The 24444-nt window shown below is 37.9% G+C and overlaps 1 protein-coding gene across 1 annotated transcript in view; it reads right to left on the reverse strand.

The window, feature by feature from the left end:
- EFCAB13 (EF-hand calcium binding domain 13) overlaps positions 1 to 24444 on the reverse strand; it is an 83680-nt gene that overhangs the window by 16961 nt on the left and 42275 nt on the right. Inside the window, exons 7-10 of the mRNA XM_040244363.1 lie at positions 22675 to 22818; positions 19038 to 19109; positions 5866 to 6357; positions 1382 to 1519 (exon numbers count right to left, since the gene is read on the reverse strand). Coding sequence (XP_040100297.1) covers positions 1382 to 1519; positions 5866 to 6357; positions 19038 to 19109; positions 22675 to 22818 — 846 coding nt within the window. The remainder of the gene's footprint in view (positions 1 to 1381; positions 1520 to 5865; positions 6358 to 19037; positions 19110 to 22674; positions 22819 to 24444) is intronic.

The following is a 24444-nucleotide window of genomic DNA, read 5'->3' on the forward strand; positions in this document are numbered from 1 at the left end:
ACTCAGCTCTTGATAGATACAGGAAAAAGGAAAGGTGCCCAAAGAGATGGACCATGAGAAAGCTAATGAGTCTATTTCACATAATTATGAAAACCCAGTCAACCAATATGCTATCCATTGATACCTTGACAATGCTAACCAGCCCTAACAGACCCACATATCCCCATCCCTACCCCCAGTATCCAGCTAGTCCAAACAACACCTATATACAAACCTTCCACAGTGTTCATACTAATCCTGATAATCAGAAAAAAGGCTGAAAAAATTTAGTGGCTTCTACCCTTTAGATTTTTTAAAATTTATTTTGTATTGAGATAACACTCATCTATAGCATTGCATGTGTATTTCTACTTCAATATATGCTACAGTGTGCTCACTACCAAAAATTTAGTTTCCATCTGTCATCATACAATTGATCCCTTTTACCCATTTTGTTCCACCCCCAACACTTACCCCTGGTAACCATTTACTCTGATCTCTACTCCTTAGATTTTTTTTTAAAATCAAACCTTCTTTCTTATTTGCCTTACCTAACAGTTTTGCTCAGGGTCTAATTCACTCCTAATGTTATTTCTGTCAGTCTTTTCCCAAAATGTTGCCTCTGCCCTCTTTTCAACTGAACTTTTGCTGTGGAAAATTCTTACTTAATGATAAAGCAACTTCTCTAACACAAAAATCTTTCTTAGAAACTCAAACTCTGCCCTAAACTTAGGCTGGTGAGTGAGATATGCTATTTAATAACTGCTTGCCTTGATTAAGTATCACTAGTCATAAATTAAGCTACAGTACTCCCTCTACATTTTAGAATCTCCAATTATTTCTCCTTGGACTCCCTAGGCTATTTACTGAGAGATTTCTGAACCTCTGGGGTATTGCAGTCTTGCTACTTGAACCTCTCTTCTATAACTAGATAAGCTTTCCCCAGGACCTGTCCCACACTAGAAGGTACAGCTAGGAATAGTGATGAAGAACCTTACAGAAAGAATTCTGAAATACAAAAGACCTACCTAGACCCTACAAAGCAATCTATTACATCAAACTTCCCAGAAATCATTTTTTACTACTCTCAATTTTAAAATATATGTATATATTGGTGTATAGTACAGCAAGGTGAACTAGTAATACATATATCCACTCTTTTTTAGATTCTTTTCCCATATAGGTCATTACAGAGTACTGAGTAATGTTCCCTGTGCTATACAGTAGGTCCTTATTAATTATCTATTATATATATAATTACTTCCAATTTTTATTTATTCTTTCTTTCTTCTTTAGAATGACCCATTCCATTCCCAGTTGAGAGAGCTTACTCCAACATTTAATACTATCATGTAAAAGTATCTAATTTTTTTCAAAAAGTTTGATATTATCAGTCTCTCACCATTTCTAGCAGTGTCGGTCACAATCTTCTTGAACTCTTTATCTGATAAAGTAATTCCTATTGAAGGCAAAATGGACTGAAGTTCTTCTGCATCTATGTAATTTTCTTGGAGTTTTTTGATAGTTTCACAGACATTTCCTAAATATATAAAATGTGGAAGACTATTCAGCAACATAATTTATGTGTCTTAGCAATAATTGGCAGCTAGTCTTTCTTGTAATCAGAAATCAACTTTTACTTAATACCACCTTAAAACTCTTCATATTTCTGTTGTATCTTACATTATACCTAATCTTTCTCTTACAGCTCAAACACAAAACTGTCTTGAAATTCTATGAACATTTATAAACTACCTGTTTGGAGGATCAATCTGTTCCAGTGGCCCAGCCAATTAAGTTTGATTCTTTTTTGCGGGGGGAGGGGGTTGTGCATATCACACAGCTTGTGGATCTTAGTTCCCCAAACAGGGACTGAACCCAGACATTTAGCTGTGAAAGCACAGAGTCCCAACCACTGGACTGCCAAGGAATTCCCTGCAGCTTGTTTCTGATTAAAATATAATGAAGGAGTCCAAGAGATCAAAACATCAATGTGTTATGTTTAAATTTCAAGATTTCAGACAAAAATTGAGAGTTCTTCCCATCCTATCACCTTACCTACCATGTTTTCAGTTCACAAGCTTCAAAAAATTCTAGCAGACACACATGACCATAATGAGCCTTCTAATATAATGTACTGAAATGGGAAAAATATCACCTCTGTTGTATTCTGGCAAAAATGTATACCCTGAATTTATTCATGAAGAAATACAAGAAAACCCAAAATGAGGGACATTACACAAAACAACTAGTCAATGCTCTTCTAAAGTATCAAGGTCATGAAATATTGAAAAACCATCCCAGATTGAAGGAGACTCGGACACAGAACAACTAAGTGTAACATGTGATCCTGAATGAGATCCTGGATCAGAAAAAGGACATTCATAGAAAAACAGTCAAAGTTTTAATAAGGTCCTATCTTAGTAAATATTGTTGTATCAGTGTTAATTTTCCAGTTTTTCATTATACTGTGGTTATATATTAATACATCAGAACATTAGATGAAGAGTATGTAGAAATGTTTTCATTTCTGTGTAATTCTTATGAATTTAAAATTATTTAATAATGAAAAATTTTAAATGTTTTTTAAATGTAAATCAAGTGGCAGTCACATTTCACAGATGCTCAGGGGATCTTTCTGACTCAGGGATTGAACCCAGGTCTCCTGCATTGCAGGCAGATTTGTTAACATCTGAGCCACCAGGGAATAAGAATAACTAATGATTCACAAAGCATTCATCTTAACAATTACACTCAGTACTAAATATAATTTTTAAAGGCTGGTAAATTTCTTGAAATAAAACAAATATAAATTAACTCCAGCTGAGGCCTATAGAAAGAAGTGTTTAATTGGGTTCCTTACACAATATGTCCCTGGAGAAGGACATGGCAACCCACTCCAGTCTTCTTCCTTGGAGAAGCCCATGGACAGAGAAGCCTGGTGGGTTATGGTCCATAGTGTTGCAAAGAGTTGGACACGACTGAAGTGACTAAGCATGCATGCACATACACAATACTTCTATGATATACGTAGTATATAAGGGAAAAACATACACTGGTTGGGAAGTCACTGCTCATCTTTGAGGAATATCATAAAGCCTTAGGGATCTGAGATGTATACTATTAATTATTCTCTCTTGATATTCCCACATCCATAAGAAATAATACCTGAACAGTGTGGAGATTCCTTAAAAAACTGGAAATAGAACTGCCATACAACCCAGCAATCCCACTGCTGGGCATACACACCGAGGAAACCAGAATTGAAAGAGACACATATACCCCAGTGTTCACTGCAGCACTGTTTACAATAGCCAGGACGTGGAAGCAACCTAGATGCCCATTGGCAGATGAATGGATAAGAAAGTTGTGGTACATATACACAATGGAATATTACTCAGCTATTAAAAAGAATGCATTTGAATTACTTCTAATGAGGTGGATGAAACTGGAGCCTATTATACAGAGTGAAATAAGACAGAAAAACACCAATACAGTATATTAACGCATATATATGGAATTTAGAAAGATGGTAATGATGACCATATATGCAAGATAGCAAAAGAGACACAGATGTAAAGAACAGACTTTTGGACTCTGTGGGAGAAGGCGAGGGTGGGATGATTTGAGAGAATACCATTGAAACATGTATATTATCATGTGTGAAATAGATCGCCAGTCCAGGTTCGATGCATGAGACAGGGTGCTCAGGGCTAGTGCACTGGGATGACCCTGAGGGATGGGATGGGGAGGGAGGTGGGAGGGGGATTCAGGATGGGAACACACTGTACACCCATGGCTGATTCATGTGAATGTATGGCAAAAACCATCACAATATTGTAATTAGCCTCCAATTAAAATTTTTTAAAAAAGAAAGAGTGTTTCGCCTATGTTCTCCTCTAGGAGTTTTATAGTTTCTGGTCTTACATTTAGATCTTTAATCCATTTTGAGTTTATTTTTGTGTATGGTGTTAGAAAGTGATCTAGTTTCATTCTTTTACAAGTGGTTGACCAGTTTTCCCAGCACCACTTGTTAAAGAGATTGTCTTTAATCCATTGTATATTCTTGCCTCCTTTGTCGAAGATAAGGTGTCCATAGGTGCGTGGATTTATCTCTGGGCTTTCTATTTTGTTCCATTGATCTATATTTCTGTCTTTGTGCCAGTACCATACTGTCTTGATGACTGTGGCTTTGTAGTAGAGCCTGAAGTCAGGCAGGTTGATTCCTTCAGTTCCATTCTTCTTTCTCAAGATTGCTTTGGCTATTCGAGGAGAACATAGGCAAAACACTCTCTGACATAAATCACAGCAGGATCCTCTATGACCCACCTCCCAGAATATTGGAAATAAAAGCAAAAATAAACAAATGGGACCTAATTAAAATTAAAAGCTTCTGCACAACAAAGGAAACTATAAGCAAGGTGAAAAGACAGCCTTCAGAATGGGAGAAAATAATAGCAAATGAAGCAACTGACAAACAACTAATCTCAAAAATATGCAAACAACTCCTGCAGCTCATTTCCAGAAAAATAAATGACCCAATCAAAAAATGGGCCAAAGGACTAAATAGACATTTCTCCAAAAAAGACATACAGATGGCTAACAAACACATGAAAAGATGCTCAACATCACTCATTATCAGAGAAATGCAAATCAAAACCACAATGAGGTACCATTTCACGCCAGTCAGAATGGCTGCTATCCAAAAGTCTACAAGCAATAAATGCTGGAGAGGGTGTGGAGAAAAGGGAACCTTCTTAACACTGTTGGTGAGAATGCAAACTAGTTCAGCCACTATGGAGAACAGGGTGGAGATTCCTTAAAAAACTGGAAATAGAACTGCCTTATGACCCAGCAATCCCACTGCTGGGCATACACACCGAGGACACCAGAATTGAAAGAGACACGTGTACCCCAATGTTCATCACAGCACTGTTTATAATAGCCAGGACATGGAAGCAAGCTAGATGTCCATCAGCAGATGAATGGATAAGAAAGCTGTGGTACATATACACAATGGAGTATTACTCAGCCATTAAAGAGAATACATTTGAATCAGTTCTAATAAGGTGGATAAAACTGGAGCTGATTATACAGAGTGAAGTAAGCCAGAAAGAAAAACACCAATACAGTATACTAACACGTATATATGGAATTTAGAAAGATGGTAACGATAACCCTGTATGCGAGACAGCAAAAGAGACACAGATGTATAGAACAGTCTTTTGGACTCTGTGGGAGAGGGAGAGGGTGGGATGATTTGGGAGAATGGCAGTGAAACATGTATAATATCATATAAGAAACAAATCGCCAGTCTAGGTTTGATGCAGGATACAGGATGCTTGGGGCTGGAGCACTGGGATGACCCAGAGGGATGGTATGGGGAGAGAGGTGGGAGAGGGGTTCAGGATTGGGAACACGTGTACACCCGTGGCAGATTCATGTTGATGTATGGCAAAACCAATACAATATTTTAAAGTAAAATAATAATAATAATAAAATAAAATAAAAATACATTTAAAAAAAAAAAAAGAAAGAAAGAATACCTGAAGTACTATGTATATCCTAAATTTAAATTATGCAACTCTGAGCAAAAACTTCACATGGACTTCATATATACTTGGTTAAATAAATGACCAAAAAAAGCATTTCCAAAGGAAAATAGGCCCTCTACTTTCTCGGGAACTTGTTCAGTTGCTAAGTCATGTCCAACTCTTTGCATCCCCACGGAATGCAATATTGTATCCCAGGCCTGAATTCCAAAAGTGATGGTTATCCAGAATATTGACAATTGAAATGCCTACAACTATCGAATAATTGCTTACTTCAGCTCATTTCTATAAAAACTCAAAGGCCCAGATGTTGTCTTACATATATGATACTGACCCAGAGCATTAATTGCAGTTTTTTCCTTAGATGAAACTTGTTTTAGAAGACTAGAGCTCCTTCTCACAGCTGGCTTCTGAAGTTTTGGGATACTAAAAATATCACTTTTATCCAGGGACTTTTTGAGGCCTGAAACATGCTTCAAGTCTTGTGGTTTAGACTTTGAGTCATGAATTTCAACTTTCTCTGAACTTTTCTTAAAGTTCATGCCATCCTTTGAATATGGTTCCTGGAATTCTATATCACTGCTATCAACCTCATCCTGGAATTCTCTTATTTGCAAAATATTTTTTGGTCTTTCAAATTCATAGTCATCATTCTCACTCATAATTTTATGATTTTGGAGGCTCTTTGTATTTAACTTTTGGAATAATGATGATTCAGACAGTCCAGAAGATAAAATGCTTTTCTTCCTATATTGTGGATAGCATCCTGACACATTTGATAACTTTCTTGAAGTAGCTTCATCCGAGGCTGTTCCTTCCATAATTGCTAAGCAAAAGAAACATCCATTAATTCATTTACCTGTACAATTTGTAATGCCTTTTAAAAAACGATACTTACGTCCTCATGAAAACTTTTAAGAAATTATCGTTTGCTTAAATACATCAGATGAAGTTAATAACTAACAGAGCTGATGACTAAAAGGTTAACTATTGACTAGGTTAAATATAATCTAGTGGTTTAATATAGTTAAATACTTCCATCCAACATTATTCATAGCAACACTGAATCTAAAGCAAAAGCCTACTGAAGTATATGATTCTCATTCCTTACTCTTTCCCAATTCAGAAAGATAATAGACTAATAAACCAATACAGATACAAATCCCTTAGTTACGAGGGTGCAGAAATATGAAGAAGTTGTAAAGGGAAATTTTTAAATATTTACAAAGTTAGAACATTTTATAAATAAAATGATACTCTCCTAAAGTAAGACAGTAAAATAATTACCCTCTTAAAAATTTGCAGCATTTGCAGGAGGTTAGTAACTTCATACATAAAATAAAATTTTTAGAAACATATTAATATCCCAATTGGGGCTTCATTTACAAAATCCATCTCATGGCTCAGAATAGTACCTTGCATTTGAATAACACATTTAAAAATATATCAAAGTATAGAATAGTCTTTTGGACTCTGTGGGAGAGGGAGAGGGTGGGATGATTTGGGAGAATGACATTGAAACATGTATAATATCATATAAGAAATGAATCACCAGTCTAGGTTCGATGCAGGATACAGGATGCTTGGGGCTGGTGCACTGGGATGACCCAGAGAGATGGTATGGGGAGAGAGGTGGGAGGGGGGTTCAGGATTGTGGGAACACGTGTACACCCATGGCGGATTCATGTTGATGTATGGCAAAACCAACACAGTATTGTAAAGTAAAATAAAGTAAAAATAAAATTAAAAAAAATAAAGTCAAAAATTCAAAAAAAAATAAAAATAAAAATATATCAAATGTTATAACACTTGACCCTCAAAATAATTCCATGAGAGCATCAAGTTCCTATAAAACCAAAGAAAACAAAAGACTTCTAATAGAGTAGCAATATAATATTGATTATGAAGACACTTCATTTAGAGAAAAAAAAAGTTTCTTAGCTTAGGGTGTATTACAATAAACAATTGAAGGAAAGTGTTTGGATTTTTAAAATTTAGAAACTTAAAATTATTTTATTATTTTTTTTGTAACTGACATATAACATTATATTAGTTTTATGTATAAAAAGTCTAGAAATCCTTAAAGATAAAGACATTGACCTCTAAGTGCTACCTTCTCAAAAAGGAATAGGGTAAAAAAAATAGTCTTTGACATTTCTGCTATTGGCCAAGACACCATAATAAGAACTAACTTTACCCTCTGACTTTAAGCAACTGAAAAACTGGACAAGATATGTGAAAAAGAACAATTTTCAGACATTGGACAAGAAGTAGCATAGGACAGTAATCCTTTAAAGAAGGGTAACAAACGAGCTGAGCCCTACCATTGCACTAGCTTACTCTCTGGACAGTTTCCACAGCACAGGAAAGTAAAACCTAAATAGAGCCCACTGGTCTGAATGAGTAGAGATAAGAGATTAGGAAGGCCAAAGAGGCTAGAATAAGAGAGCAAAGAGAAAACAGAACTGCTGAGCTCTGGAGATCAGTGAAGGGGTCTGCTTGACACTTTGGCTGAGTACTGATCTGTACATACATGAGAGAACATGACCTAATAACAAGGAAAGAATTACCAGAAAATTATAAGTAGAACAATTCCTGTATCTCACTGAGTACTAAGAATAATTTATGATCTCACCAACCAAAGCAGAAAGATCTTATAATATATGGGACATCTAGTAGAATCATCTGAAGAATGCTACCTTAGTAGTGGAGCTAAATTAGCATTAAAAGCTGCTCTGAGATCACCCTTAAAAAACTTTAGAAAACAAGCTTCCAAAGGACCAAACTGATTCCAAGTAACTCAACTGCATCAGGACAAAATCCAACACTATTTAAAGGAATGCTATAAAAGTCAGCAAATAACATAAACTTCACAATGTATAGTATCCCATCAAAAACTACTAGGCATCCAAAATAATAGGACAATATAAGCCACAATCTGCAGAAAAATCAATTGATAGAAACTGGTTCAGAAATGGAAGAGCTCATAAAACTATCACACAAATACATTAACACAGTAATTATTAGCATATTTTATATATTCAAAAAAGTAGAGGAATATATTAGCAAGTTGCTTTTATTCTCTGTGTCCTTTGGCCACTTGGCCTTAGAACTGTGTAGCAGAGTGTTGTAAGTAAATCACTGTTTTCAGCTAGAGAAACAAAAATGAGAGCTCTCAGAGATTAAAGCATTGGAGAAGGAAATGGCAACCCACTCCAGTGTTCTTGCCTAGAGAATCCCAGGGACAGAGGAGCCTGGTGGGCTGCCGTCTATGCAGTTGCACAGAGTCGGACACAACTGAAGCGACTTAGCAGCAGCAGCAGAGATTAAAAAACACTAAATAGATTGTGGAGAGGGAGTAGCTCAGGAAAATGATCTCATAAAGCTGCTTATAAACTCCTGCACTCACCCCTCATCTGCACATGCATAAATTTGGCCCTAAACAATGCACCATAACTCTGAGAACTAAACTTCAGGATAGCCCACTACACAGGTTCCACTTTGGCTCTGGATGACACATAGATTTGAATAGCACTGCAAAGGCTATGAAAAACAAACTGATATTGAAACTGAAAAACACAGAAAATTAATTGAAATTTGTGGCCTAAACCAAATTGAGTCAAATTCCTGCCAAAACAAGATTTCAACATTTTCCACAGAATTTCCACAGAATTTTAGACCCACAGTCTCACAACTTAATCTTCAAAATGTCCAGGATATAATTCAAAACCACTTCACATGTGAAGAACAAAGAAAATCTCAGTTTGCATGGGAACAAGACAAGCAACTGATGTCAAGACCAAGTTGAAAAAGACGTTGAAATTGCCTTCTAAAAACTTTCAAGCAGGGAGCTCCCAGGTAGTCCAGGGGTTAAGAATCTGCCTTGCTATGCAGGGAACACAGGTTCAGTCCCTGAGAACTAAGATCCCACATACACCAGAGCAACTAAGCCCAGGCACCACAACTACTGAGCCTAAGCATCATAATTAGAGAGCCCATGCACCGCAATGAAAGATCCTGCATGATGCAACGAAGTTCCTGCATGCTGCAACTAAGACCCAACACAGCCAAATAAATAAACTTCTAGCATCTATTCTAAAAATGCTCCAAATTACAGTGGGAAAAAAAAACACTCAAAATAGAAAGATAGAAAGTCTCAGAAAACAAAAGATATAAAGAAGAACCAAATTTGGAAATTTAAAACTTAAAAATATAATTAAAGTAAAAAAAATTAATCAGATAGGTTCAACAACATAATGGAGATGTCAGAGGGATAGTTTATGAAACTGAAGACACATTAATTGAAATTATTCAATTTAAACAGTAGAGGTAAATAAGAATGAAAACAAAATTAACAAAGTGTCAAGGATCTGTGGGACAACATCAAAGAGGGCTAACATTTGTGTCTTTGCAGACTCAAGAAGACAGGGGAGAAAATGTGGTGCAGAACAAATATTTGAAGTTACAATGACAAAAGATTGCAAGTTTGGCAAGATAGATCCAAGAAGCTCAGGGAACCCCAACAGCATAAACTTAAAAAAACACACTCCCAATGCATCATAATCAAATGGCTAGAAACTAAAGAAAAAAGAAAGTATCCTGAAAGCCTCTTGATGAAAGTGAAAGAGGAGAGTGAAAAAGTTGGCTTAAAACTCAACATTCAGAAAACTAAGATCATGGCATCCAGTCCCATCACTTCATGGCAAATAGATGGGGAAACAATGGAAACAGTGACAGACTTTATTTTCTTGGGCTCCAAAATCATTGCAGCTGGTGATTGCAGCCATAAAATTAAAAGATGCTTGTTTCTTGGAAGAAAAGTTATGACCAACTTAGTCAGCAAGTTAAAAAGCAGAGACATTACTTTGCCAACAAAGGTCTGTCTAGTCAAAGCTATGGTTTTCCTAGTAGTTAAGTATGGATGTGAGAGTTGGACTATAAAGAAAGCTGAGCACTGAAGAATTGATGCTTTTCAACTATGGTGTTAGAGAAGACTCTTGAGAGTCCCTTGGACTGCAAGGAGATCCAACCAGTCAATCCTAAAGGAAATCAGTCCTGAATATTCATTGGAAGGACTGATGCTGAAGCTGAAACTCCAATACTTTGGCCACCTGATGCAAAGAACTGACTCACTGGAAAAGACCCTGATGCTGGGAAAGATTGAAGATGAGAGGAGAAGGGGACGACAGAGGATGAGATGGTTGGATGGCATCACCGACTCGATGGACATGAGTTTGAGTAAGCTCCAGGAGTTGGTGGACAGGGAAGTCTGGCATGCTGCAGTCCATGGGGTTGCAAAGAGTCGGACACGACTGAGGGACTGAATTGACTAAGTTCAGTTCAGTTCAGTCACTCAGTCGTGTCCGACTCTTTGCGACCCCATGAATCACAGCATGCCAGGCCTCCAAACTGAAGGTTAAATATGTATGTTATAATGCTTAGAATAATTACTGAAATATGTAGACATATGGTGAAAAAAATATATAGGTAAATTTTTTTAAGAACTTTTTTAAAACTTCCAAAAAAAAAGGTAGAAAAGGTTGAAAAAGAGAGGAAAAAATAGAAAAGAAATAACATGGTTACCTATATCTGATATAATTAATCACATTAAGTAAAAATGACCTAGACACTCCAATTAAAAAACAGGAATTATAAGAATTAATATAAAAGCATCACCCAATTCTACGGGGTTTCTCTGATAGCTCAGTTGGTAAAGAATCCACCTACAATGTAGGAGACCCCAGCTCAATTCCTGCATCAGGAAGATCTGCTGGAGAAGGGATATGCTACCCACTCCAATATTCTTGGACTTCCCTTGTGGCTCAGATGGTAAAGAATCCACTTACAATGCAGGATACCTGGGTTCGATCCCTGGGTTGGGAAGATTCCCTGGAGAAGTGAAAGACTACCCACTCCAGTATTCTGGCCTGGAGAATTCCATGGACTGGATAGTCCACGGGGTTGCAAAGAGTCGGACACGACTGAGCAACTTTCACAGTCACATTCACCCAACTCTATGTGGTTTACAAAATACCTGAAATATGAGGACAGTTATTGTTAATAGTCACTAAGTCGTGTCTGACTCTTTTGCAACCCCATGGACTAAAGACTGCCAGGCTCCTCTGTCCATAGGATTTCCAGCAAAGATATTGGAGTGGGTTGCCTTTTTTTTCTCCAGGGGATGTTCCCGATCCAGGGGTCGAACTCACAGCTCCTGCTTAGTAGGTGGATTCTTTACCACTGAGCCACCTGGGAAGCCCAGATATGAAGATATAAGAAGGTAAAAAGAAAAGGATAGAAAATCTATACATGTAAACACTAATTAAAAGAAAGCTGAAGTAGTTTTATTAATATTTTAAAAAGTAAATTGCAGAGCAAAGAAAATTACCATTGATTACATACACATTACATAATGATAAAAGAGCCAGTTTGCCAAGAAGATACAACTATCCTAAATGTGAATGAAACTAACAGAGGTTCAAGATGCATGAATCAAAGCCCAACAAAAATGAAAGGTGAAACAGACAAATCCACAATTACATATTTCAATACTATTCTTCACAGTAATAGAACTAATAGAAAATCATCAAAGATTCAGAAAAAAATTATAAATGATGAGAATCATGCATGGGAGTAGGTATGTAATTGTCAGTAATATCTATGCAAGAAAAGAAAAATAAATGTAAAACTTGTATATCAGAGGCAAAATTAGAATTCAAAATAAACTTTGAAACTTTCAGGTAATGATGGCAAATTGAACAGCTTTCAAAATTCCCATTAAAATTATTCTTAAAATATCATAAATCCATAAGAAGGAGAACAGGAAAAGAAACAACTTCATGAACTTAGTAGATGGGAAAAGGCTGAATTCTAAGCCAGAAGGAAAAAGCCAACAACCCAATTCATAACACCAAACCTCCAAAGGCTCATAAATTAGCGGGGAATGGCAACCCACGCCAGTACTCTTGCCTGGAAAATCCCATGGATGGAGGAGCCTGGTAGGCTGCAGTCCATGGGGTCGCGAAGAGTTGGGCATGACTGAGCGACTTCACTTTCACTTACTTTCATGCATTGGAGAAGGAAATGGCAACCCACTCCAGTATTCTTGCCTGGAGAATCCCAGGGACAGAGGAGCCTAGTGGGCTGCCGTCTATGGGGTCGCACAGAGTCGGACACAACTGAAGTGACTTAGCAGCAGTAGCAGTTACTTCTGAAAGTGAAGGAAAGAGTAAAACTGGAAATAAAGGATTGTTTAAAAGTCTGTTTAAGCAGTAATCAGATATCTAGATAACCTTCACACAGCCATATATTTTCTCAAGGCCATGTACTGATCTCCCCTTCCCCCAGAAGACTAACAATACACCAGAGAGGGTTAAACACAAAGTCTCTGGGTTAGGGAATACAAAACATAGAAGAGAATAAGGGTATTATCTGGATAATGAAAAGGGAGGGTTACATGACAATTGCCACTGAATAAAGAGAACTCCAGTTCTTTTGTCTCATTAAACACCTGAAACTCTGGCAAGATAACTTACAGCCTCCAAGAAGGAAACTAGAAGCTGCTTCTTTGAAAACACTGACCATCTTGAAAGGAAAAACACCCTAAAGATGGTGATGTCAAAGGCCTTCGAGGCAAAATTCCAGCCAGATTGGCTATAGCATGATGCCCTGACCTCAGCAGTATTGGCATTTGGGGACACACGATTCCTCACTTTTGCCTGGGAAATCCCATGGACGGAGAAGCCTGGTAGGCTACAGTCAACGGGGTTGCAAAGAGTAGGACACGACTGAGCAACCTCACTTCACTTCAATTCCTTATTAAGAGGGGGAGAAGGGGATATCTAGAAGTCTGTGTAGGGACTTCCCTGAAGGTCCAGTGGACTTTGAAGACTTTGGAAGACTCTGAACTTCCAAAGCAGGGAGCATGGGTTTGATTGCTGATCAGGGAACTAGGATCCCACATGCCACACAACCAAACAAAAAATATTTGATTACATGAATTCTATAGGAGTTTTGCAAAAACTCCTGTATATCCTGGCTCCTCCCTTATCTCTTTGGAACAGTCCCTCAGAGCTTTCTGAGAGGCTGTATCCCAGGCTTAAGTCCTCATTAATGCCACCCAATAAAATACAATTCTCAACTTTTAGGTTGTGCTTTTTTTTTTTTTAAGTCAACAAAAGCATCCCTGGCCTCTAATCACTTAATGCCAGTAACACATGTTTTAATCACCAAAAAACATCTCCACATGTTGCCAAATGTTCCTGTGGGAGAGTGATAACCAAAATCACTTCTGGTTAAGAACCATGACTCTAGAGTGTTCAGTCCATAGTCAACTAGTTCCACTCCCAGTCTCAAAGTTTCCAAACAGCTTTTGAGTTCAATATTCTCAAACATAAGCAGACAACCAAAGATCACCAGACATTTGGAGAATGCCTCTGAAATGAAGGCCAAATAAGAGAAAAATAACTTGGAGAAAACACTATGAATGAAAAAGAAAAAAATTTAAACATCATCCTTAGCACAACAGAAGATATTATGTTCATGGAACAATAGGAATATCCATGTAACAAGAAGATGTTAAAAGAATATACTTTCAGAAGGGAAAAAAAATTCTTGGAAATCTTGAAAGTACAAATGAAAGCCTAAACACATGGGTTGGAAGATAAAGTTAAGTACATCTCACCAAAAAATGACAGAGAAAAAGGTTTTTTGTTTGTTTTTTAAAAAAGAGGAGAATCCATTCAGGATGTCAAGTATCCAAGTAATAAATGTTTCAGAGAGGAAAGGAAATCATCAACAAATTGCTTAAACTTCCCAGAATCACATTATACTGTACCCAACACAATTGTTGCCAAAACAATCTATTTCAAGACACATAATCATGAAATTTCAGAACACTAAAGGTAAAGAAACTATTCTATAAAATTTCAAAGAAAAAAATCAGTTACATACAAAAAGTCAGGAATCAAAAGAATTGTGGATTTGACAGCAACACTGAAAATTGGAAAACAGAAAAATTCTAAGGAAATTTATTTCCAACCTAGAATTCTATACTTAAACTGCCAATCAAACATGAGTACAGAATCTGGTATGGGGAAAGAAGTGAAAAATTCTTCTTCCAGAATGTTAATGAAGAGAGAGTCCAGGAATATAACTACACATAAAATGTTCAGTTCAGTTCAGTTCAGTCACTCAGTCTTGTCCGACTCTTTGCAATCCCATGGGCTGCAGCATGCCAGGCTTCCCTGTCTATCAGCAACTCCTGGAGCTTGCTCAGACTCATGTCCATCAAGTCCATGATGCCATCCAACAGTCTCATTCTCTATTGTCCCCTTCCCCTCCCACCTTCAATTTTTCTCAGCATCAGGGTCTTTTCCAATGAGTCAGTGCTTTGCATCAGGTGATCAAGTACTGGAGCTTCAGTTTCAGCATCGGTTCTTCCAATGAATATTCAGGACTAATTTCCTTTAGGATGGACTGGTTGGATCTCCTTGCAGTCCAAGGGACTCTCAAGAGTCTTCTCCAACACCACAGTTCAAAAGCATCAACTCTTCGGCGCTCAGCTTTCTTCACAGTCCAACTCTCACATCCATATATGACTACTGCAAAAACCATAGCTTTGACTAGATGGACCATTGTCAGCAAAGTAATGTCTCTGCTTTTTAATATGCTGTCTAGGTTGGTCATAGCTTTTCTTCCAAGGAACAAGCATCTTTTAATTTCATGGCTGCAGTCACCACCTACAGTGATTTTGGAGCCCAAGAAAATAAAGTCTGTCACTGTTTCCCCATTTATTTGCCATGAAGTGGTGGGACAAGATGCCATGATCTTCATTTTTTGAATGTTGAGTTTTAAGTCAACTTTTTTAGTGTCGTCTTTCACTTTGATCAAGAGGCTTTTTAGTTCCTCTTCACTTTCTGCCATAAGGATGGTGTCATCTGCATATCTAATGTTATTGATATTTCTCCCGGCAATCTTGATTCCAGCTTGTGGTTCATCCAACCCAGCACTTTGCACGATGTATTCTGCATATAAGTTAAATAAGCAGGGTGACAATATACAGCCTTGACATACTCCTTTCCCGATTTGGAACCAGTGTCTTATTCCATGTCCAGTTCTAACTGTTGCTTCTTGACCTGCATACAGATTTCTTAGGAGGCAGGTAAGGTGGTCTGGTAATCCCATCTCTTTCAGAATTTTCCACAGTTTATTGTGATCCACACAGTCAAAGGCTTTGGCATAGTCAATAAAGCAGAAATAGATGTTTTTCTGGAACTCTCTTGCTTTTTCGATGATCCAGTGGATGTTGGCAATTTGACCTCTTGTTCCTCTGCCTCTTCTAAATCCAGCTTAAACATCTGGAAGTTCTCAGTTCACGTACTGTTGAAGCCCTGCTTGGAGAATTTTCAGCATTACTTTGCTAGTGTGTGAGATGAGTGCAATTGTGAGGTAGTTAGAACATTCTTTGCCATTGCCTTTCTTTGGGACTGGAATGAAAACTGACCTTTTCCAGTCCTGTGGCCACTGCTGAGTTTCCCAAATGTGCTGACATATTGAGTGAAGCACTTTAACAGCATCATCTATTAGGATTTGAAATAGCTCAGCTAAGCTGGAATGCCATCACCCCTACTAGTTTTGTTCATAGTGATGCTTCCTAAGGCCCACTTGACTTTGCACTCCAGGCTGTCTGGGTCTAGATGAATAATTGCCCATCCACGGTTATCTGGGTTATGAAAATCTTTTTTGCATAGTTCTTCTGTGTATTCTTGCCACCTCTTAATAGGTCCAGGAAGAGTAGGTGGATGTGGTGTAGACAGGGAAAATGAAACAGAACTAAATTCTTATTTTCAATAGTAAAATCAAATGAGGCTCTGTGGGACCCCCAGGCATGGAAGTCCTTGTGTCCCCAGTTTCTCACAGGCAAAACTCCAGCCTCCATGACCTACCCTGAAACCTAGACAGTGTATTAAAAAGCAGAGACATTACTTTGCTGACAAAGGTCTGCATAGTCTAAGCTATGATTTTTCCAGTAATCATATACAGATGTGAGAGCCAGGGTAAAAAAGGCTGAGTGCCAAAGAACTGATGCCTTCAAACTGTGATGCTGGAAAAGACTCTTGAGAGTCTCTTGGACAGCAAGGAGATCCAACCAGTCAATCCTAAAGAAAATCAACCTTGAATATTCATTGGAAGAACTGATGCTGAAGCTGAAGCTCCAATACTTGGTCACCTGATGCAAAGCACTGACTCATTGGAAAAGACCCTGATGCTGGGAAAGATTGAAGACAGGAGGAGAAGGGGACAACAGAGGATGAGACTGTTGGATGGCATCATGGACTTGATGGACATGAGTTTGAGCAAACTCTGGAAGGCGGTGAAGGACATGGAAGCCTGGTATGCTGCAGTTCATGGGGCTGCAAAGAGTTGGACATGACTGAATGACTGAACAACAATCAAGGGAGAAGCAGCCAAGTAACTATCAGAGGCAAGACTAAAAGGATCATAGAAACTAATCAAGATTAGGAGACCAACCACCTGAGACAAGGTTAAGGGAGGGCAAAGCCCTGGTGGTTTTTGTTGCTCAGTCACTAAGTCCAGACCTCCCTGGACTTAGAGAGTTTGAGAGTTTGCTCAAACCCATGTCCATTGAGTCAGTGATGCCATCCAACCATGTCATCCTCTGTCATCCCCTTCTCCTCCTGCCCTCAATCTTTGCCAGCATCAGGGTGTTTTCCAATGAGTTGGCTCTGCATCAGGTGGCCAAAGTATCAGAACTCCAGCTTCATGTCTGATGAATATTCAGGACTGATCTCCTTTAGGATTGACTGGTTTGATCTCCTTGCTGTCCAAGGGACTCTCAAAAGTCTTCTCCAGCACCACAATTTGAAAGCATCTATGGCAACCCTTCCAGTACTCTTGCCTGGAGAATCCCATGGAGGGAGGAGCCTGGTGGGCTACAGTCAATGGGGTCGCAAAGAGTCGGACACGACTGAGTGACTTCACTTTCACTTTCACTATACACACTCTAAGTTTTTCAGAGACCCTACTCTTGGACCATTATTATAAAAGCCCTGACCAAACTCCCCTGGGTTGGGACACATAGTTTTTCAGAAGTCCACTGTGTTCCCCTTTGCCTGACAAATCAATAAAGCTATTCTTTTCTACTTCACCCAGAACTCTGTTTCTGAGATTCAATCCAGCATGGGTGCAGAGAAGCCAAGCTTCCAGCATCAATAGTAGGAAGTTTACTTTGTCTACCTAAAATTTTAGAAATTAACAAGTAGCAATATAAACATGCTATTTTCAGTCATGAAGATAAATATTAAGTAATCAGCTAAAACATTTGAAATTTTTGCCTCTGGAGAAGCTGAGAGGAGGATTAGGCAAGAGGCCGCTTTTTTTTTTCTAGCAAGCTTTATAGAGTTATATAATCCTTAAAATTATGTACATAGATAATCTTGATCAAGTGACATTTGGACAAATGAGACAAAGAGTAAACAATGACGATGTATTTGCTGCCTTTGAACTGTGGCATTGGAGAAGACTCTTCAGAGTCCCTTGGACTGCAAGGAGATCCAACTAGTCCATCCTAAAAGAGATCAGTCCTGGGTGTTCATTGGAGGGACTGATGTTGAAGCTGAAACTCCAAGACTCTGGCCACCTGATGTGAAGAGCTGACTCATTTGAAAAAATCCTGATGCTGGGTAAGATTGAGGGTGGGAGGAGAAGGGGACGACAGAGGATGAGATGGTTGGATGGCATCACCGACACAATGGACATGGGTTTGGGTGGACTCCGGGAGTTGGTGATGGACAGGGAGGCCTGGCATACTGCAGTTCATGGGGTCGCAAAGAGTCGGACACGACTGAGCGACTGAACTGAACTGAACAGGAAAACACCAAAAACAATGCACTTAATGAAGAAAAACTAAACAATGAGTGATAGAGAAAAACATACTATGTTTTTTTAAATAGTCAATGTCAGGATGTCAGAATGACCACAAATTGCAAATTAAAGTTCCCTTTTTTTTAGTGTTACTCTTTTGTTTTAAAGTTGACTATGTTACAAAATATTAAGAGAAAGATAAAAACAGAAAAATTATGAGATTGTAATATTATATAATTATGTGAAAATGTTAGTCACACAGTTGTGTCCAACCCTTTGTGACCCCATAGATTGTAGCCCACCAGGCTCCTCTGTCCACGGAATTCTTCAAGCAAGAATAGAATGGATAGCCAATTTCTTCTCCAGGGGATCTTCCTGACCCAGGGATTGAACCTGGGTCTCCTGCCTTGCAAGCAGATTCTTTATCATCTGAGCCATCAGGGAATATAATTATAATATTATTAGGTATATTCAGGGTACTATATTAAATTTTTATCTCTCTGATTTAAGAGAGTAAAGAGTTTAAAGAAGTCTTTCAAAACTCATATAATAAAATCTATAAATTAGTACTTAAAGATAATTTATAAACAAAACTTGCTATAGCAACAAGAGATCACTTACAAATATTCTCATACTCTCGCTGTAGTTCATCCAAAGTAAATATAATATCCCCAATATCCACCATTTGATTACCTGTAATACAAAGAATTCTTGAGTTTAGATACTGTACTTCCTTTTGAACACAATACAGCTGCTATCCTATTCTAAAATTACAACACCACATAAATATGTGCAAATAGGAACAAAGGGCCAGCTATTATGGGCTTTGAACAATATCTGGAATTATGAATTAGTAATTCAGTATACACTGAAACATAAGACTTCATTAATATGACAAAATGAAGAAATTTTGTTCTTCCTGACTGGGGGAGATGGAATAAGGAGTGAGAATTATTAATTGTTTCAACATTGTTTCAGCAGTTAATATCTGCCATATTTACTGTGTTACATACTGAGGATACAATATTGAGCAAAAGTAGACATATCTGCTCTCCTGGTGCTTAACTAGTCTTAATTAATACACAAACCTTAATCAAACAGTTTAAAATATAAATTGCAACTGAGATCAATCTGGTGAAAGTGTACAACATGAGAATACAACCTAGTCAGGTCAGGGAAACATCTCTAAAAAACAGAGTGTAGTTTAGATTTAAAGTATTAAGAAGGACCCTGAGGAAACCATAATTTAAAAAAATGTATGTACGCCAATGTTCATTGCAGCACCATTTACAATAGTAGCTAAAACATGGAAACAACCTAGAAGTCCATTGACAGATGAACAGATAAAGAAGTTGTGGTACATGTACACAATGGAATATTACTCAGCTATTAAAAGGAATGCACTTGTGTTGGCTCACATGATGTGGACAAATCTAGAGCCTATTATACAAAATGAAGTAAGTCAGAAAGAGAAAAACAAATATCGTATACTAATGCACATATATGGAATCTAGAAAGATGGTACTGATGAACGCACATGCAGGGTAGCAGTGGAGACGCAGACACAGAGAACAGACTTGTGGACATGGGGTGAAAGAAAGGGTGGGACAAATGGAGAGAGTAGCATGGAAACATTTACATTACCACATGTAAAACAGATAGCCAGTGGGAATTTGCTGTATGACTCAGGGAGCTCAAACCTGTACTCTGTGACAACCTAGAGTGGTGGGGTGGAATGGGAGGGAGGCTCACTGGGAGTAGACATATATACACTTATGGCTGATTCATGTTGATGTATGGCAAGAACCAACACAATATTATAAAGCAATTATCCTTCAATTAAAAATAAATAAAATTTTTTAAAAAATAAATAAATAACTCCCTGATAGCTCAGTTGGTAAAGAATCTGCCTGCAATGCAGGAGCCCACAGTTTGATTCCTGGGTCAGGAAGATCCACTGGAGAAGGGATAGGCTACCCATTCCAGTATTCTTGGCCTTCCCTTGTGGCTCAGCTGGTAAAGAATTGGCCTGCAATGCAGGAGACCTGGGTTCAATCCCTGGATTGGGTAGATCCCCTGGTGAAGGGAAAGGCTACCCACTCCAGTATTCTGGGCTGGAGAATTCCATGGACTGTATAGTCCATAGGGTCACAAAGAGTCAGGCATGACTGACTTTCACTTTTACTTTTCAAATATAAGCAGGAATAACTAGGAGGAGAGGAATATTCCAGGAAAAGAACAGAATATGTGTAATGGCTGTGGCAGGAGGAAAGCAGTATAAGATTGAAACTCTAAAAAGGCACAGACAGTAAGAAGAATGTGGTCTGAGATAAAGCTAAGATCCAGGTAAAGGCCAGACTTTGCAAAGTCTTGTACATTAAAGAAGTATTATTAGATTTTATACAAAGAAGGTAACATGACCAGATGTTTCTTTGGAAAAGATCTTTCTGGCTACAGTGTAAAGGGAGATTAAGACTAGATATGCATGACAGTGAAAAGTGAAAGTTGCTCAGTCGTGTCCAACTCTTTGTGACTCCATGGAATTCTCCAGGCCAGAATACTGGAGTAGGCAGGACAGAGTCCCAGCCTAGGGATCAAGGTCTCCCAGGTCTCTCATATTGCAGGCAGATTCTTTACCAGCTGAACCACAAGGGAAGGCCAAGAATACTGGAGTGGATAGCCTGTCCCTTCTCCAGGGGATCTTCCAGACCCAGGAATTGAACCAGAGTCTCCTGCATTGCAGGCAGCTTCTTTACCAACTGAGCTATCAGGGAAGTCCAGATATGGGTAGACTTGTTAGAATATGGGTAGACCTCCAATTGTCCTAAAGAAAAATGTAGTAATGCTGGAAAACAGAAAGATTTAAGAGATATGTAGGATTTTAAAATAGTAGTACTTTGTAATAATTTCACAAGGAAAACAGAAAACATAGCTGTCAAGGATGATTCTTAGGTTTCTGCTTCACATTTCTTGAGCCTGTTCTAGGTGCCAAACAGTGATAAATTTTTATATCTACATCCTACAATAATCCGATGAAATTAATATTATTTGTCTAATCCATGTCTCCAAATAAAGAGGGTGACCTAGAAGCCCAGACTAGAATTTCATAAGCCAAAAAGCAAGGCGCTGCAGTCGTTTCACATATGATTTCTGTTGCTTCTGGTAGAGCATGCCCTGCAGGCTATTTAATAATATGACTTGAGATTAGTCTTTAAAATTCCTATTTATATACATCTTCATGCTCCAATACATATATCTCTCCACTCATGTCTATTACCTAAGAGCCCACCATAAATGACTACCTATTGAAACTGCATGCAGCCTGCTTCTACCTCCAGCCTACACTTCACCAACCAAAGGCCCACTATAAAGCCACTACTACCAAATGACAAAATCCAGTAGAATCCCACCAGAAAGGATGCTATGTCTGATTATATTCCTGCCACATTTACACAAACTGCTCCCTTAGTCTACAAAGTTTCACCCTCTACCACTATCTGCAACTAACTCCTACAAATCCTTCAACATTTAGCTCATATGTCACCTCCTCTAATAATCTTTCTCTAGTGCTTCCAATATGCATATATACACTCTATAATAGTATTTGCTACATATATTATCATAATTTTCAGTTTATTTGCCTTTTTCTACATCAGAATGTGAGCTCCTTCAGAACAATAAATATGTTTTATTCATCTGTGTATCTATCATCTACCAGTTTCAGGCACAGTAGATATTAAATGACTATCTGACTCATTAAATGAATGGATAAATAATCAATCACTAATCAATCCATTATTATAGGACATCTCTTGGTCACATGTAAACACCTAATATAAAATATATGCTAAATATACTGTTTAAAGAGAATGTAATTATACAGCACAGGAAGATTTTGTAATCAAAGCTACAAAACAAAGTTGGAAATTTAAGAAATTTAGGTCTCCTAACTTGTGGAGTCAGTGCTCTTGATACCACAGAAACTACCTCTCTACAAAGAAGAGAAATGACTATTTGAAAAGAGAGATAACAATGAAAAGAAAAAAATCCATTTTTCTCATATTTTTGCCAAACATACCAAAATGTAACAATTAGAAATTTCTCACTTAATTTTTCTAGACCATCTTTTATCATAGACACCAGCAAGCAGTGTCATGGCAAAGGGCAAGAATCAAGTAGGAAAAGGAGAAGTAAAGGATGAATCAGGAAAATTGGTAGCCAAGAAAGAAATATGTATACATTGATTCAAATAACTCACTGTTGATATTAGCATATTTTATCACTTCCTGCAAAGTTTCAGGGACTACCAAGATATCCATGCTATCCAACACTTTATCCACTTCAGAAGCTGGAACTCGACCACCTTTTATCCTGTGAAAAATCTTCAAGGCATTCTGAAATGCTGCAAAAGTACAATAAACAAAGGTATTACTGTACGATGACAATCAACATCTCTCCCTGGAAGAGGAGATTGTGATCTGGGAAAAATAAATTTAAGGATTTCTAAAAATTTACCTGCAAGTAGGCATTTGCCCAATTCTAGCCATATTCTTAGTATAAAATGTAATGTTTGCTATTATACTATTATACTGCTAAAATAATATTATCAATAATAATCAGTTTTTACTGAATGCTGTCTATGTGCCAGGAACTGTGCTAAAAATTTATGGGTTATATAATTCCATTATCACAATCGGCCTATAAATAAAATTTTTCATTATCCCTACATTACAGATAAGGAACCTAAGGCTCAGAAAGTCCCTTTTGATTGTACTTTAAGTATATGGAAAAGCCAGAATTCTAATACAAAATGTTTGCTCTTAATCATTATACTATACTCACCTCTTAGTTAAAACTTTTAGCTATAACAATTTTTTAACAGTGGTATAATCTACAATAGCAAGACACCTTAATCCAAAATTGGGGGCAGTTATTAATTACTTTAAAGCGTAATTTAGGAAAGATACTGTAAAAGAGAGAAGAATGGTGTAAACACAGAATTTTTCTTCAGATTTTTAATATACTACACAGAATTTGACAATGGTTAAATCACTATTAAAATGTTTATTTATCCATAGAAATCTCTTAACTGTCCTTGATATCAAAAGTGAACTGGGAAGAACATGGTTAAAAGAAAGTAAATATAATAATGAAGAGAATCTTCCCCCAAAAGAAGGCTTCCTTAAAACCTAAACAGTTAAGTTCAGTTCAGTCCCTCAGTCGTGTCTGACTCTTTGTGATCCCATGAATTGCAGCATGCCAGGCCTCCCTGTTCATCACCAACTCCCGGAGTTCACCCAAATTCCTGTGCATCGAGTTGGTGATGCCATCCAGCCATCTCATCTTCTGTCATCCCCTTCTCATCCTGCCCTGAATCCCTCCCAGCATCAGGGTCTTTTCCAATGAGTCAACTCTTTGCATGAGGTGGCCAAAGTATTGGAGTTTCAGCTTCAACATCAGTCCTTCCAATGAACACCCAGGACTGATCTCCTTTAGGGTGGATCTCCTTGCAGTCCAAGGGACTCTCAAGAGTCTTCTCCAACACCACAGTTCAAAACCATCAATTCTTCGGTGCTCAGCTTTCTTCACAGTCCAACTCTCACATCCATACATGACCACTAGAAAAACCATAGCCTTGACTAGACGGACCTTTGTTGGCAAAGTAATGTCTCTGCTTTTCAATGTGCTATCTAGGTTGGTCATAACTTTCCTTCCAAGGAGTAAGCGTTTTTTAATTTCATGGCTGCAATCACCATCTGCAGTGATTTTGGAGCCCAGAAAAATAAAGTCTGACACTGTTTCCACTGTTTCCCCATCTATTTCCCATGAAGTGATGGGACCAGATGCCATGATCTTCGTTTTCTGAATGTTGAGCTTTAAGCCAACTTTTTCACTCTCCTCTTTCACTTTCATCAGGAGCCTTTTTAGTTCCTCTTCACTTTCTGCCATAAGGGTGTTGTCATCTGCGTATCTGAGGTTATTGATATTTCTCCCGGCAATCTTGATTCCAGCTTGTGCTTCTTCCAGC

This window comes from Oryx dammah, unplaced genomic scaffold (assembly GCF_014754425.2).
Source record: "Oryx dammah isolate SB20612 unplaced genomic scaffold, SCBI_Odam_1.1 HiC_scaffold_8, whole genome shotgun sequence".
Lineage (NCBI taxonomy): Eukaryota > Metazoa > Chordata > Mammalia > Artiodactyla > Bovidae > Oryx > Oryx dammah.